The 16845-nt window shown below is 41.0% G+C and overlaps 1 protein-coding gene across 1 annotated transcript in view; it reads left to right on the top strand.

Moving 5' to 3' along the window:
* Tktl1 (transketolase like 1) overlaps positions 1-16068 on the top strand; it is an 18481-nt gene extending 2413 nt beyond the window's left edge. The window contains 10 exon segments of the mRNA XM_055591819.1: positions 3057-3174; positions 6042-6139; positions 7760-7954; positions 9625-9634; positions 9821-9971; positions 11664-11812; positions 14251-14347; positions 14692-14778; positions 14781-14810; positions 15896-16068. Of these exon segments, the coding sequence (XP_055447794.1) occupies positions 3057-3174; positions 6042-6139; positions 7760-7954; positions 9625-9634; positions 9821-9971; positions 11664-11812; positions 14251-14347; positions 14692-14778; positions 14781-14810; positions 15896-16068 (1108 nt within the window).
* Positions 16069-16845: the final 777 nt, after the last annotated feature.

Here is a 16845-nt window from a genome sequence, read left to right as displayed (position 1 = left end):
ATATATATATATATATATATATATATATATATATATATATATATATAGACATTTTTTCTTTGCACTGCTCTTGCTGCATAAGATTTGGATTTTTGCTTGTTGGTTGGTTGGTTGGTTGGTTGGTTTTGTTTTGTTTGTTTGTTTTTCAAGACAGGGTTTCTCTGTGTAGCCATGGCTGTCCTGAACTTTGTAGAAAAAGCTGGCCTCAAACTCAGACATCTGCCTGCCTCTGCCTCCCTGAGTGCCACCATGTCGAAGTGGGTTTTTGCTTTAATTTTTCTTTGGTTTGTATAAGAGTTCATTATTTAATTTCCACAACTCTGTTGAATGTTTTTTTTTTTTTTTAATTTTTCCATTGGTTTCTAATTTCATGTCCTTCTAGTCACTAAAAGTGCTTTGCATGTTTTTTTGTTTTTGTTTTTGTTTCTTTCATCCTGTCCTGGGTTTGGGAATACATCTCAGTAATAGACTATTTGCCTATCATGTGAAAGGCTCTAGGATCCATCCACAGCACCGCAAAAATAATTTGCTCTGAAACCTGGACATTAAGAAGACAATGTAGTTACATTTTAAAACACAAGATTTCATTTTGTTCTACATTTTTGATGTATGGGTCTTAATAATATCCCAGTTCTACCTCCATGACCACCACCCCTACAGAGGTTACAATTACAGGCTTTTTTCTTCTTTCTTTCTTTCTTTCTTTCTTTCTTTCTTTCTTTCTTTCTTTCTTTCTTTCTCTCTCTCTCTCTCTTTCTTTCTTTCTTTCTCTCTTTCTCTTTCTTTCTTTCTTTCTTTCTCTTTCTTTCTCTTCCTTCCTTTCTTTCTCTCTCTTTCTCTCTCTCTCGTTCTTTCTTTCTTTCTCTCTTCCTTTCTTTCTTTCTGTTTCTTTCTTTCTCTTTCTCTTTCTTTCTCTCTCTCTTTTCTTTCTTTCTCTTTCTTTCTTTCTCTCTTTCTTCCTTTCTTTCTCTCTCTTTCTTTCTCTCTCTTCCTTTCTTTCTTTCTTTCTCTTTCTTTCACTCTTTCTTTCTTTCGTTCTTTCTCTCTCTTTCTTCCTTTCTTTCTCTCTCTTTCTTTCTTCCTTCCTTTCTTTCTTTCTTTCTCTCTCTCTTTCTTCCTTTCTTTCTTTCTCTCTCTTTCTCTCTCTTTCTTTCTCTCTCTTTCTTTCTCTCTTTTTCTTTCTCTCTTTCTTTCTCTCTCTCTTTTCTTTCTTTCTCTCTCTTTCTTTCTTTCTCTCTCTTTCTCTCCCTTTCTTTCTTTCTCTTTTCTTTTCTTTTCTTTTCTTTTCTTTCTACAGGGTTTCTTTATATAGTCCTGGCTCTCCTGGAACTTGCTCTGTTGACCAGGCTGGCCTCAGAATGTAGACATTGGCCTGCCTCTGCTTTCAAGTGCTGAGATTAAAGGTGTGTGTCACCACTGCCCAGCCAACCTTTTTTTTTTAATGAAGCATACATTTATTTATACAGAGAAATTTATTTAAGAAGGCAAATATTAGACAGACATGCTGGCACACCTTCAATCTCTTGAGTTAGAGACCAGCTTGGTCCACAGACTTATTTGAAGCAGTCATTTAAAAATAAATGCTTATTACAAGTCTATGTTATCTTGAAATAGATAGATCATAAGCTAGTACAGAATTTTTTTTCTGTTTTGTTTTGTTTTGTTTTAAAACATGGTCTGGTGGTTGAACTGGGATTCTTGTTTTTACAAGGCAAATACTTCATTTGCCAAAAGCTATTATTCTTTTATAATAGCTTTCTTTTAGTTGTTTGTTTGCTTGTTAGTTTGATTTTGTGATGCTGGCTATCAAACTTCATCATCCACATGCTAAGTGACACTCTACCACTAAGCTGGCTTCCAGTCTCAGCCTCTTGAATCCTGGGATTGCAAGCATTGACCACCATGTCTGGCCCTTATTGTAGTTTAGATTTACATTTTCTTGAAAACTAATGATGCTAAATATTTTTATATACTTGTTGGGCCATTCACATTTCTTTCCTTGAAAAATCTATTTAGACTATTTACCCACTTTAATTTGTTGTTAAAAATTTAGATCCTTATCTTTTGAGTATTAATGCTTTGCCAAATGAATAGCTGGGAAATATTTTCAGGTAGTAGGTTTTATTTCCTGTCCTATGAAATTCATTTTGGGTGCTGGAGGAATGCCTCAGCAGTTAAGAATACTGGCTGCTCTTCCAGAGGGGTCCTGAGTTCAATTCCCAGCACTCACATGGTACCTCACAAAGCCATCTACAACTATAGACCCATGGGATTCTATGTTCTCTCGCTCTCTCTCTCTCTCTGTTTTTTTGGAACAAGGTTACTCTGTGTAGCCTTGGCTGTCCTAGACTCACTTTGTAGGCCAGGCTCACCTCAAACTCACAGAGACCTGCCTGCCTCTCTCTACCTCCCAGAGTGCTGGGATTACAAGTATGTGCCACAGTGCCCAGTTCCAGTGCTCTCTTTGGTGTGCAAAAGTACATGCAGACAAAAACAACTGTATACATAAATAAATAAATACTTAAAAAAGAGAAATTCAGCAACTCGTGGTGGTGCATGCCTTTAATCCCAGCACTTAGGAGGCAGAAGCAGGTGGGTATCTGTGAGTTAGAGGCCAACCTGGTCTACAGAGTGAGCTCCAATATAGTCAAGGCTATACAGAGAAACCATAGAATCTATGTGTTGGTTCTGATAGGGTGAAGCATTTGGATGTTCTACAGATGATAGCATATGAGGGAAAGAATGCTCAACTCAGTAACAAATTAAGCATAAGCCCAAGTGATGGTGCTCCTATGATAGAAGAGGGCTAGGTACAGACTCTGTGCAGAGAGAAAGAGGGATTGGAAGGTTGCCGACCTCTCAGATAGCGTTAAATGCCTCGTGCATGAGAGGCCCAGCACCCCTGGTTCTTGGCTGAATTAAGTCAGGCTACGAGAAATAACTGCTGCTTCTAGTTCAAGGACACAGTGTACTGCTGCTATACATAGAAGTACAAGGTGCCCCTACTGGGAACCATTTGCCTGTGAGAAATGACTTAGATCGTATCTGCCTTTCAGCCATCTCACCCCATGCATCAGTGCTGCCGAGATCCTGTCTGTGTTGTTATTCCACACAATGAGATATAAAGAGGCAGACCCAGAGAACTCAGACAACGATCAATTCATCATTTCAAAGGTATGGTGTCAGGAATACTGCTGCTTGTTTTTTGTTTGTCTGGTTTTGTTTGTGGGGTTTATTTTCGGGCAGTTGGGTTTTTTTTTTCTTTTTCTTTCTTTTTTTTGTTTTATTTCGTTTGTTTTTCCTACCTCCAGCGTCTGAATTCTAGGCTTATAGGTGTGTACCTGGTTTGAGGCTTGCTTTTTAAAGGCACCATGTATCAATAGGCTTGAAATGAATCATTTGTTATTTTGTTTTTTGGGTTTTTTGTTTGTTTGGTTTTTTTTTTGTTTTTGTTTTTGTTTTTGTTTTTTTTCACAGTGCTAAGTTGTTCTAGTAAAGTCCACTTGGAGACACATGACATGTGTGGCGGGAAAGATGGCATGTGGCAGCTGGCATGTGTCCATCTTTGCTTTGGTGGTACTCTTACTCACTCCACCTAGTACTGAAATCCCCATTGGCAGATCATGCTTCTACCATCCTCTGTGCTGCTTTGAGAGGCAGATGACTTCAGTGAATCTGCCTTTCTCAACCTGCAGAACATGGAGAATGATTTGCAAGAACCATCAACTCAGAACTGAAGGGCTTTTTTAATTTTACCAGCTTTTTTTTTTTCTTCATCTAAGCAGGCCCGGGAAGTAGCCAAAATATTTTGTATAAACTTGGCTCTGTAACAAAGATAAGCATTGCCTGGAAGTGAATTCTTCCCTTTGGAGGTATACATCTCTTTAATCTAGCCCTTCCCACCCCCAAGTTGTGCCCCTCAATGCTTAATAGTTGAGAAAAAGAAACCCTAGCTGAGTCTGATGACACATACCTGTAGTCTAAACACTTAGGTAGCTAAGACAGGAGAATTACCAAATTTGAAGTCACCTTAAATAGTTCCAGATCAGGCTGAGCTACAAAAATAGCTTATCTAAAAGAAATGTGGTTGGTAAGAAACCTTTTCGTGGCCCTTGTCCTTTGTTAGGCTTTTTGCCATTAACCCACCCATAATCTCAATCTGTCCTATTGACTGATACTCTGGAGGCTCTGACTCTATGCCAAAAGATGAAGTCCTAAGGCTTATTTTCCTTGTGCTTCACAGTTAGGAGGAAGCAGAGGTGTTGTAGGTCTGTTAACCAAGGGCATGTAAGACATCTGTGAACCAGAGCTTGTTACTCTAGTTGTTTTTCTGTTGCTAATGAAACACTCTAACCAAAAACAACTTGAGAGGGAATGTTTATTTGGTTTAAATTTCCAGATCTCAGTCTATCATTTAGAGAAGAACTCAAGATAGAAACTCAAGCTGCTTTACTGGTTTGCTTTCCTCTCTGACTCATACACAGCTAGCTTGCTTGTTTGTTGTTGTTGTTGTTGTTTGTTTTGTTTTATTGTTCAACACAGGGTTTCTCTGTATCCTTGACTGTCCTGGATTGACTTTGTAGACCAGGCTGGCCTTGAACTCACAGAGAGCTTCCTGCCTCTGCCTCACAGAGTGCTGGGATTACAGATGTGCACCACCATGCCTGGCTGACAGCCAGATTTCTTACACAGTCTAGACTTTCTTACCTAGGGACAGTGCTGCCCACAGTGGAATGCAATTGGGCTAAAATCAATCATCAACCAAGACAGTCTGTATGAGACCTAGGAATGGGCCAGCCCTATTGAGGTAATTCTTCAATTGAGGTTCCTTCTTAAGTGACACTAAGTTGTGTCAACTTGACAATAAAAACTAACCAGTAAACTCCATCTTTTGTCAACTTTTCCTTTCTTATTTGTTGCCTATATTCCATGTTAATGTCATTATAAAGTACAGTACAACTTTAAAAGTCACATTTTTAAGAATTCCGATACTTTACAAGTTCAGTGCCTTTTTAAAAGATCAAGGCCTCTTAACTGGGATCTTAGAAAATGAAAAAATAGGTTATGTACTTTCTTCCTCCAAAAGGGAGAACCAAGGTATAGGAACACTCAAAGTAAAACCCAAAATCCAGAAGTCAAATCCTGTATGTCCAGCATCTCAGAGTCACTCATGATATAATACTCTGGGCTTCCAAAGGGTTCTAGTAGCACCACCTTCCAATTCTGGCATCTGCAGCTTGTCTCCTTAGGCTCAAGTTCACTCCACTGTTGTTGCTACTGTTCTTGATGGATAGTGACAATGAATAAATTTAGTGTGTCTGGCAGCTCAAGAGCAAGGTGTCTCCCACAAAAACAGCAGCACTTTGGCATGGCTTTGTGACCTGTAAGGGGCACATTTCTCTCCATGAAACACTGATAACCTGCTGCATATAAACTAATGGACATTAGTTAAGGGGAAGTAGAGTGACAGATTAATCACAAACATTGGCACTGACTAGAATACTCAAACACTTCTGTGACTCTAGGTTTTGTTTGGATTTTGGTTTTCCAGACAGGGTTTCTCTATGTAGCTCTGGCTGTCCTGGAACTCGCTTTGTAGACCAGGCTGGCCTTGAACTCACAGAGATCCACCTGCCTTCCTCTGCATCCAGATTGCTGGGATTAAAGGCATGTACCACTACTGCCAAGTATGTTTCTAGTTCTTTGAGAACGTATTTTCCCAAAGATTTAACATCTGGCTTATACATAGATGGACCAAAGACTTTATGAAAAATGCTTTACATTTTCTACTTTGCACTAGGTTTCTTCCTTTGTGTTCTAAAAGCTCCAGTTGCCATCGCCGTACTGTGGAATCTGTGCTAATGGGTACCTTATCTATATCACCCCAGTGACAAAGTGACAGTGATATTTAGGGTAGGCCTCAGGCTTGCCCCGTGATCATCTTATGACATTGATCTAAGACTTTGTAGATGTAGCAAATCTTCCCAAAGCCTATGTCCTGCAGCTGTTCCTATATTCACTAGGTCTCTTTTCTCTTACAGGGACTGCCATTTGTTAATACGGCAACAGGATGACCTGGGCAAGGACTAGGGGCTGCCTGTGGGACGGCATATACTGGCAAGTACTTTGACCAAGCCAGGTAAGTAGCTTACCAGAATCCATTTGCTACCTGACTCCTGCACTTTGACTCATTAGTTTCAGAACACAATGATGGTTTTAAAAGTTCTGGTTACACGGTATTGATCTACTAACTAAATTACATTTGCGGAACTGTTCCAGCATCTCTGGTTGGATGTTAGTGGTGACTGCAGTATTAGAGCACTTGTATTTTCTGAGACAGCTTCATGTTTTGTCGTGTAGAATTTCACTGTGGAATGAACAACATGTCCTTTGCATTGGGAACCCCCAAATGTTAGTAACGTGGGTCCTTTGACTGGGTTGGTTCACAGTCTCTTTCTTGGATCTGTGCTCATCTGCTGCTTGTGATGAACAGTACAAGTGAAATGCCTGGTTGAGACCTGAGACTTCCAGCAGCCTGTCCTGCATACAGTAAGCCCCAATGCAGAGATCCTGTAGTTCAGTTTCTCTTTCCTGGGTTTTCAGGACATAGCTACTTAGATCCTTGGAAACCTTGTTCCAACTCATAGACTCCTTCTGGAAGTACTTACGTGTGTTTCCTTCACCCCTCCAGCAGCCTCCTTGTTCCGTTTTTCACAGAGCTGCTAAATTTTTTCACCCATGATAGCCTCTCTTGGTTACTACCTTGACTTTAATAACTTTTCTTAAAGGTTAGAGAGGTAGGTGGTTCAGCAATTAAGAGGCTGCTCTTTCAGAGGCCTAGATTGGATTTCCAGAACCCATGCTGCAGTTCACAACTGTCTGTAACTCCACTTCTAGGGGGTCTGACACTCTCAACACCCATACATGTAAAATAAAAATATTTTTTTAAAAAAAAAAACTTTTCTTAAACCCACAGTAGTATTATGAGGTCTAGGGTGCGTATAAGCGATATAAATGGCTCATGTCTCTGCTACAGAGGAGTGTACTGTTTGTGGTACAGCATAACTCCCTAGGGAGGATGTTTCCATTACTATGATGATTGTAAATAAATCTTTTTTTTTTTTTTTTGGTTTTTTGAGACAGGGTTTCTCTGTGTAGCCTTGGCTGTCCTGGACACTCTTTGTAGACCAGGCTAGCCTCAAACTCAAAAATATCCACCTACTTCTGCTTCCCTTAGTGCTGGGATTATAGGCATGCTGTACTGTGCCCTGCTGTAAATGAATTTTAAGTTCAGAAATAAAAGGTGGCAATGCTTTTAAAAAATGGAGCTTTCTGAGAAAAGTGTATGTACCTTGTTTACATGTTTCAGAGACCTGGTTTCTCATTGCCTCTTGCTTGCCGACAAATCAGAAAAGGGAGCAAAAGCAGCTAAAAAAAATAGTATTAGAGCTGTAATGAGACTGCTAGTCAAAAGTAAAGTCCATCTCATGAGGCTCAGATTTCAGCTCCTCAGCTGCTAAACTAGGGAAGAATTGAGGAAAATAGTCCTAAGAACATTGGGTTCTGAAGCAGATCCCAGAGTCAGTATTTCCCTTCCTTTTTTCCTTCTTTTCTTCCTCCCTCCCTCCCCTCTTTTTTTTTTCTTTCTTCCTTTTCTTTCTTTTTTTTTTCTCTTTCTCCCTCTCCCTGAAATACATTTGCTTATGTGGCCCAAGTGAGCCCCCAAATTGCTCCTAACTATTTCTTGATTTGTTTCTAGCTACCGGGCGTTCTGTCTTCTGGGGGATGAGGAGTGCACAGAAGGCTCTGTCTGGAAGTCATTGGCCTTTGCATCCTACTACCATCTGGAAAATCTCATTGTAATCTTTGATGTGAACTACATTGGACACACTGGCTCCATGACTGTTGACCACTGCATTGCTGCTGTCCACCAGAAGCGTTGTGAAGCCTTTGGGTAATTGTGCCTTTGCTGCTATGTCTTTTTTTCTGTCCTATACTTCTTCTTCGTTATAATCTTACCATATCAGTGACAGGTTGGAATACTTACGTGTTTGATGGCCATGATGTGGAGTTCCCCAGAAGCCCTCCCTGTCCCTTCTATCCTATAACTAGGCAATTTTACAGCCATCCAGGGACAGATAGATTAAAGAACTATCTGGTCTCTGTGAGTTCCTGGCCAGACAGTGCTAGATAGTGAGACTCTTTTTCAAGAAATTTATTTTAAAGTAGAAAAATACCAATAGTTAGAAATTGTCAAAGAATTAAAAAGAAAATACCAGTGGTCATCTGCTCTAATTGTATATGCCTCTCTCTGTGACCAGAGTGATAATATGCAACATTCTTTGTTTGTTTGGTTGGTTGGTTTGGTTTTTTTGAGACAGGGTTTCTCTGTGTAGCCTGGGCTGTCCTAAAACTTGCTTTGTAGACCAGACCCCAAACTCAGAGATTTTCCTGCCTCTGTCTCCCGAGTGCTGGGATTAAAGGTGTGCAACACCATTTGCTTGGCCCTGCACCATTCTAAAGAGAAATGAGTTGTTGCCAGGAAACCCTTAGAACTCTAAAACCATGACTTGTAGAGAATGACAGCTCCTCTCTTGTCTTTGCATTGCAGAGGCTAAAAACAACTGTGAAAAGCACACTGTTTTTGGTGTTTTTGTTTTTTTTTTTTTAATGTATTTGATAGGCAGGGAACTAAACTAGCAGAGCTCTTGTGAATTTTGTGTTTTGAAACAAATACTTTTTTTTTAAATGAGTTGCTAGCATTTAAACATCAGAAGATTTTTATGTATAATCCCCATTTCTGGATTATCTGGAAAGTAGAAACATTCTCTCACCATGCCCATTGCCAAGCATCATCCCTGTGCCCTCTTCTGGTCTGTATGGGCACCCAGACACACACAGACACATATAGGCATGAAAGGGGCAAAGGGAAGGGAGAAATGGTTATTTTTTAAATTGTGCACATCAGACACAGTCTTCCCGAGCCAATGGTCCAAAGAGGAAGGATGAGCACAGAGCTTGGAGAATGCTATATGCCCATCAACAAGTAGTGTGCACACTCTGGCAACCTTAAGAGGGAGCAGGACTGGTCCTATTACAACATCACAGAAATCTGGAGCATAATGGTCCTTGTGCCAAGGAGAAGTGAATTGTTCTGAATACTAACAAAAGGTCAACTGTGATGCCACTCAAAGTCAAGAGACCACCTGGAAAAAAATTAGTTTCAGGGTTTTTCATTGGAACAGAGGCCTAGATGAAGCAGGCTAAGGTGAAAGTAGAAAATAAGAAAATGGAAACAGTGGTTAGATGACTTTTTGACAAGTTTTCTGTGAAGTAGAACCAATTAGGGGCAGTTTCTGGAAGGAAGGGTAAAATGGAATGGGAAAGTGAAGATAGAAGGTATTTACACATAACTGAACGGTAACAGCTGATTTAAGAGAAAATAAACTAAACGAAAGGGAAGGAATCATAGGATTGGAGAGACACCATCTAGTAAGACACCATTGGGATCCAGGATGAGCATTGGGCAGATCATCCACAGGGAGGGGCATGCCCTTTACAAGGTGGAGAGCAGGGTATGGGCAGGCAAGTGACAGACACTCCATTTCTTAACTTTGTCTCTAGGAGGTGTGAGGTATGTATACCACCAGAGTTGGGTAAGAAAAGTGTAAGAAAGAGCATGGCAAAGAGACATGCTAGGGCTGCAAAAATAGTTTACCATATACAGAGTAGGAGTTATAACATGTAGTCTCTGTGGTTTAATTGGGAGGAGATGAAGCCAAATCCAGGGATAATCTGCTTCCTATTCTTTGTGTTTTAGGCTATGTGTCTAGGCTATGCCACTCGTGACCAGACCATTGTTTTTACATGCACCTTCGCTGCCTTTTTCATCTGAGCAGATGATCAGATCCGAATGGGAGCTATCTTTCAAATCAACATCAGCCTTGGTTGCCATTGTGGGATATCTACTGGTATGCATTCTGAACATCATTGTGTTGATAGCTTTCTGTAGCCCTTGCGTTTTATTACTGTTCATTAAAGGGATTTAGTTTTGAGAACTTGTGTTTTAGACACTCTGGCTACCAATCCAGATGAGGCACATTTCTGTAGAGTACCCATTCAGTCACTGAGAAATACTTGTCGGCATGCCTTCCTGAGACTTGATATATACCAAATCTGAATAAGGACAACACACATGTCCCAAAATTGTTTCCTGTCATCTGTGTGGTCACAAGCTAATTGGAAAAAGCATCATAGACAGACGGAAGGATTGTGAGCAGCTGAACACATTTAGGTAGAAACAGAGCAAGTATTGCTGTTCGACATTTTTGTTTTGTGGAGTGGAAACCTCTTCAAGAATATGATGCAGGAAATTATGTGAGTGAAAACTTCATTCTACTATCAGTAACCTGCCAGCGACTGCTGGAAACAGGAAAGTCTGAGAAAGGATTGAAGAAAGGTGGGAACCAGCAAGAGTAGAAAACTAAAGGTGGTCCTGAGACAGTAAAGAAAAAAATAAACATTGCTGACTGATAGAAGGATCTGGAGCTATATGAAAAGCAAAACAGCAGGTATCCAGGAGTTTCTTTGTTGACAGATGGAAGGGAATCTTGCTCATGAAGTACAGAAATTGCATGGGAAAGATGAGTCAGCTGGTGTTATAAGTTATCTAGATAGTCATTGCAACTTACATTTGCTGCCAGAATGCTACTGGTGTGCATTCAGGATTCAGGAATCATGTAAGTAGCTTCCTGGGGGACCTGAACTGTAGAAAGCAGCTTTGCCTGGACCTTGGAATGGAGACAACTACATGAGTGAAGCTGAGGCGCAGACAGATAGCCCAGAGAGCTGAGAGACAGGACAGATTAGGCATAAGAAGCACCGAGGTATGGGCAGGGATAGTAGCCTGAGAAAGAGCCCTAGAATCTTCAACTAAAACTGGGTTCAGTGAGAATTTGGAAATCAGGCCAGCTACAGAGTCAAGTGGATCTGACGTAGAGAGGCTCTGGGCTTCGGAAGTTGGATAACGGTCCTAGGCAACACAGTGTGCACAGACAGTACTCTCCCAAGCCTGAGAGAAGCAGGCTGCCTCTCTCTATACACATTGTGATTTCCGTATACTGAGCCCATATACCCAAGGACATCCTTAGTTAGGGCAGCATCATAGGGTATCCTAAAAGTACATTATCCGGTGCTTGAAAGGGCTAGCAAAATAAATAAGACACTTCAGTCTGGAAAAATCTTTCAGTCTGAAAATAATCTCTTGAACATGAGACGTAGAAGAGAGCTGAAAAGACAAAGCCTTGGGATATTCTTAAGGAGAGGAGTATGCAGGATCAGAGACTTGGGTCACTGACATTTTAGGAAAGAGAGCATTGATTCAATTTGGACAGCAGTAGTACTGTGCAGCCAGCCAACTCATTACTGATATGAAAGGTCATTTGTTAGCCTAACCCAGAATATTTTAGTGAGCTTTCTAGGAAAACGGATCTGTAAAAGCTCTATGTAAATTATAGCAAGGGTTGAACCATTCTGGGCTTTGCTACAGTTCAGGGTGCTCTGGAACAGTACTAGTAGCTGCTTCTCAAGAATGATAGAAGGAGTTTATGGTGGGTTCCTGGTAGGGTTGTGTACATGTTTTTGTTGGTCTGTGGCTTTCTCAGGTGATGACAACTCCTATCACATGGCACTGGAAGACCTGGCCATGTTCCGAGCAATTCCCAACTGCACTGTTTTCTATCCAAGTGATATCATCTCCACAAAGCATGCTGTTTATTTAGCAGCCAATACTAAGGTATGTTTTGGGTGGGGGGTGTTTTCGTTTGGTTTGGTTTTGGTTTCTTGGGATAAAGTTTCTCTATGTTGCCCTGGCTGTCCTGGAACTCTTTGTAGACCAGGCTGGCCTCAAACTCATAAATCCACCTGCATCTGCCTGCTGAGCGCTGGGATTAAAGGTGTGTGCCACCACCACCCAGCTTACTATTAATGTTTAAAGGATGCCATATCAGTCAGAAAATGCTTCTGGACTCTACTACAAGTTTTGAACTGATGAGAATGTTTTGTTTGATTGTCTTCCTAGCATAAAATACGAAATTTGGTCCTAGAAGCTAAGGATGTAACTCAGTTGCTAGCATATTTACCTAACGTGCATGAGGTGCTGGGTTTGATCCCCTGCACCTTATAAACTAGTCATGGTGGTACACACCTAAAATCATAGCATTCTATTTAAGGAAGAATCATTATGAACTATATTGTGATAAAATTAATCTTTAATGTGTTTTGGGCTTTCTTGTCAACAAAAGTCAGAGCCCTTGCGCTAAGTTTTTGTTCCATGAGGACAGGAAAAGTCTGTGTTTTTTTGGAAATCCATCCAAATCAAAAAATGGGACAGCATGGAAAACTTATCACTGGGGACATCACTAGGGTCCTGCTTGAGATTTTTCTTTCTTAGTGGCAAAGTCAGATATTGTACTGGCTGGTTTTGTGTCAACGTGACACAAGTTGGAGTCATCAGAGAGGAAGGAGCCTCAGTTGATGTAATGCCTCCATGAGATCCAGCTGTAAAACATTTTCTCAATTAGTAGTCAGAGGTGGAGGGCCCGGACCATGGTGGGTGGTGCCATCCCTGGGCTGGTAGTCCTGAGACTAAGAAATCAGGCTGAGCAAGTCATGGGAAGCAAGCCAGTGAGCTGCACCTGTCCATGGCCTCTGTGTCAGCTCCTGCCTCCAGGTTCCAGCCCTGCTTGAGTTCCTGTCCTGACTTCCTTCAGTGATGGACTATGATCTGGAAGTGTAAGCCAAATAAACCAGCAGGGCAAGGTAAGGGCATAACTTTTTCTGTGTTTTCTAGTGTCCATTATATAAAGAGAAATATTCTAACCCTTACATGATGTGTTTTGGTTGCTTTTCCTTTGCTAACTCTGTTGTGATCTTTACCTGCTGGATCTGCACTTCTTTCCAAATAGAGTCCTTTTTGTGTTGAAATTTATTTTGTTTTGAGACAGTATCTCATCATGCACCCCAGGCTGGCCTCGAGCTTGAAAACCTTCTACTTTACCCTCTCATATGCAGGGGACTATAAACATGTGGCATCACACCCAGCTTTGTTGAATCTTTTTATAGGGAAGGGGTTTGTTTGGTTTTTATGGTGCTAGAGATTGAAACTAGGTCCTTATGCATGCTAGGCAAATACTTTTTCTCTGGGTACATTGCCATCTATTTTTTTTGCATTTGTATTTATTAATACAAATGTGTGTGTTTGTGTGGCAGGTGCATCACTGCATGCAGGTGTCCCAGATTTTCCTCACCATCACTGCTTGGCTGTGACGAGCCCTTTGCTTCACCCCAGGGTGACAATAGTATTCAGATAACAGTGTTTCTTTTTGCATTAAGATTCATCAGTCTGAATTTGCATGTGAATGTGGCAGTCAGAGGACAATCCTGAGGTGTGATTGGTTCTCTCTTCCCACCTGGTGGATCCAATGAATAGAACTCACATCATCAGGATTGGTAGTCAGAACCTTTACCTGCTGAGCTATCTAGCCTATGTAATTGTCAGCCCTTTCTTAAAGTTGTATTTTAAAATAAGGTCTCACAAAATTGCCTATGCTGTTCTTTTTTTTTTAATTCTTTTTTTTTTTTAGTTTTTTTTTTTAATTTTTTACAGTTTGTTAACTTTGTATCCTTGCTGTATTCCACTCCCTCTTTCCCTCCCAATCCCACCCTCATCTCCTCCCTGCCCCTTTCCAAGTCCACTGATAAAGGAGAACCTCCTCCCCTTATATCTGATACTGGTTTATCAGGTGTCTTCAGGACTGGCTGCAAAGTCCTCCTCTGTGGCCTAGCAGGGCTGCTCCTCCCTGGGTTGGGGGGGTCAAAGAGCCCACCATCGAGTTCATGTCAGAAACAGTCCCTGTTCCCCTTATTAGGGTACCCACTTGGATACTGAGCTACCAAGGGCTACATCTGAGCAGGGGCTCTAGGTTGCATCCATACATGGTCCTTGTTTGGAGAAACAGTCTCATAAAAGACCCCTGTGCCCAGATATATACAAGGACCAAATATATCTGGGCCTATGCTGTTCTTAAGCTTGAAATCTTCCTGCCTCTGGTTTCTGGGTGACTGGGAATACAGATATGTACAACTGCACCTGTCTTGTAGGTAAATTAAGTAATGAGTTCATAAGTGTTATGTCGGGAGCAATGTGTCTTTGAGATGTCTTTGTACATTATTTTGTTGGTGTTATGCCAGGTTTTCCACCATTATGACAATGACAAGGTCACAATTATTGAAGCAGGAGTCACTCTGCATGAAGCCTTAGTGGCTGCTGATGAGCTCTCTAAAGAAGGTCAGTTGATTGTGTAAACACTGAAGTTATAAGCTGGGAACAAGTAGAATGTCAGCTATGTAATATTCCTGGACAGATCCCAGGGCTGTGATTAAAGTAGTGATCCAGCACCACCCATCTGATCTGTTTTTTGTTTGTTTGTTTTTGGTTCGTTTTGTTTTTTTTGAGACAGGATTTCTCTGTGTAGCCCTGGATGTCCTGGACTCACTTTGTAGAGCAGGCTGGTCTCAAACTCACAGAGATCCGCCTTCCTCTGCCTCCCCAAGTGCTGGGATTACAGGCAAGCACCACTGTGTGCGGCTTGTATCTGCTTCATAAACTAAGCTAATAATACTGTTCTTCAGATATCTCTATCTGTGTCATTGATTTGTTCATCATTAAACCCCTGGACACTTCCACCATCATTTCCAATGCAAAAGCCACAGGTGGCCGAATATCACCTTGGAAGAACACTACCCAGAAGGTATGTTGGGTACATTGGGTATGGTTTGGCAAGTTTGTTTTGGTAGAAAGTGTTTTTGCTTTACTTGACTAGAGATCCACCATGTGCTCTAGCCTGCAACCAGTTCAGCATACCTTTGTTATGCTCTTTTCCAGTGTGTCCCTTTCATAGAGCCCAGGGAACTAGGATAGGTCAGTAGCGACACTGAGGTGACTAATTGAGCAGCAAACAGGAAAACATTGACACACACTTCTGCATAGAACTGTCTCAAAAACAACTAGATCCTTGCAAACAAAGCAGCAAGTAACAAAAACAAAACACTTTAGGGAGATAAGGCTTGGGTTATGTTTGGGCCTAGAATATAGGTAGGAGAGGCAATATTCTGTTTTTATGACACACTGCCCTAAGACCACATTTCATTGGATATTTCTCTGGAAGGGGGTCCCAGATCTAGAATGCCAGCATGGGAAACTCTGGTAGAGATAAGAGAAATACATAACTTCATGAAGGGCACAAAGAACACTTTCTGTAAGGACCATGTCTGTCCAAGTATACACATAGTTAAAGATAGAGCACCTTATGATTCTATTGAGAGTTTGTTGTGTTGACATCTTCTATCAGACATTTGTACTAAAATTCACCTGAGTCTTGGGGGAAAAAAGTTGACACTTGTCAGAGTCTGTTTGTTTGTACTCATAGTCTAGGCTCAAGGGTTACCCTAGGAAGAGGGAGAAGTAACAGCAATGAAGAATGCTTGTACCAGCCAAAGGCCACCTTATCAAGCTAGCTTTGACACTTGTCTTTGACGCTGTTCATTGTGTTTAGTGGTTTTCAAACCCCTGACAGCTTTAAGAATCTTAGTACCACTAAACCCCCCAAATCACTAGAGACTGGGTTGCAATTAACCCCTGCGGGGGGGGGAGGGTGTGTGATTAGGAGGTGTGGAATTAGGAATGAGAACTCTTTAAGCCAGTTGGAACATGACTGTTTGGATGGATCAATGACTAGTGAAAGTACTTTGCCCCCAGATTAGCAGATTTAGAAGTGTTTACCACAGCTTTCAAGGCTTACAAGCCATTTGCAGAAAAGATCCCTTGTTTCTGTAGGTGGCATTGGTGAAGCTGTCTATGCAGCAGTCTCCATGGAGCATGACATCATGGTTCATCAGCTGGCAGTGATGGATGTGCCTTGGAGTGGAAGAGCTGGTGAAGTACTAAATTTTTCTGGAATCAGTTCTAGACACATCACTGAGGCTGTGAAATGCATCTTAATGAACTAAATTAGCTGTTGGCTTTGTACCAAAACCATCTCCTTATAGGCAAAACGAGTTAATGCCTTTATTCCTCATACAGAAATTCTTAATTTCCCTTTAATCTTGACTACATATACAAATATCAGCTGTTTTAACCATCAAAGTAGGCTATAAAAATTTAAAGGGCAGAATAGCTAACAAACAACATGACACTGAATTTTCTCAGAAGACTGAATAGAAGTGGATTAAGGAACCATGTAGAAGTGACAGTTTAAAAGTATTTCCCTCCTAAGTAAAGCAAATGTGTGTTGAATTGTGATCCTCAGCCTAGCTTTCATAGCACTCCACCCCTGAGATGCATAGTGCTGTTCAACTTCAGTTAGCATGTATGCTGCCTACTTACCTGCAGCTTCCTGAGTAATGTGTAACTTCAGGAGATCATGAACTTTCTCTACTATTTCATTCCTATCCCCCTCCACAGTTCACAGGCTGATGAACACAACAAAAGCAGTTAGCTGTTTGATGTTAACAAAGCATTTCAAAACCAGCTACTTTATTCATTCTGTGCCTTCTAGGTGATTTGGTTCCCTCTTTCAGTTCTCCTAAGGGAGGGACTTCTGTGGTCCATGACATTAAACCTAGAATGGGGTAATGGGCAGCAAACTAAGTCACTCACTATAAAATAGTATAGCCTTAAAAATCTAGTCAAATCCCTCCATCAGCTGGAATATAAACCGGGACTGAGTTTCAAGGCATACTGGATATAACATTTCTTATTATTCTCATTAAGTAGACATGAATTTG

The sequence above is a fragment of the Psammomys obesus genome, unplaced genomic scaffold (genome assembly GCF_907164565.1).
Source record: "Psammomys obesus unplaced genomic scaffold, mPsaObe1.curated_primary_1811, whole genome shotgun sequence".
NCBI lineage: Eukaryota > Metazoa > Chordata > Mammalia > Rodentia > Muridae > Psammomys > Psammomys obesus.
This window is presented reverse-complemented; position numbering and strand designations above follow the sequence as displayed.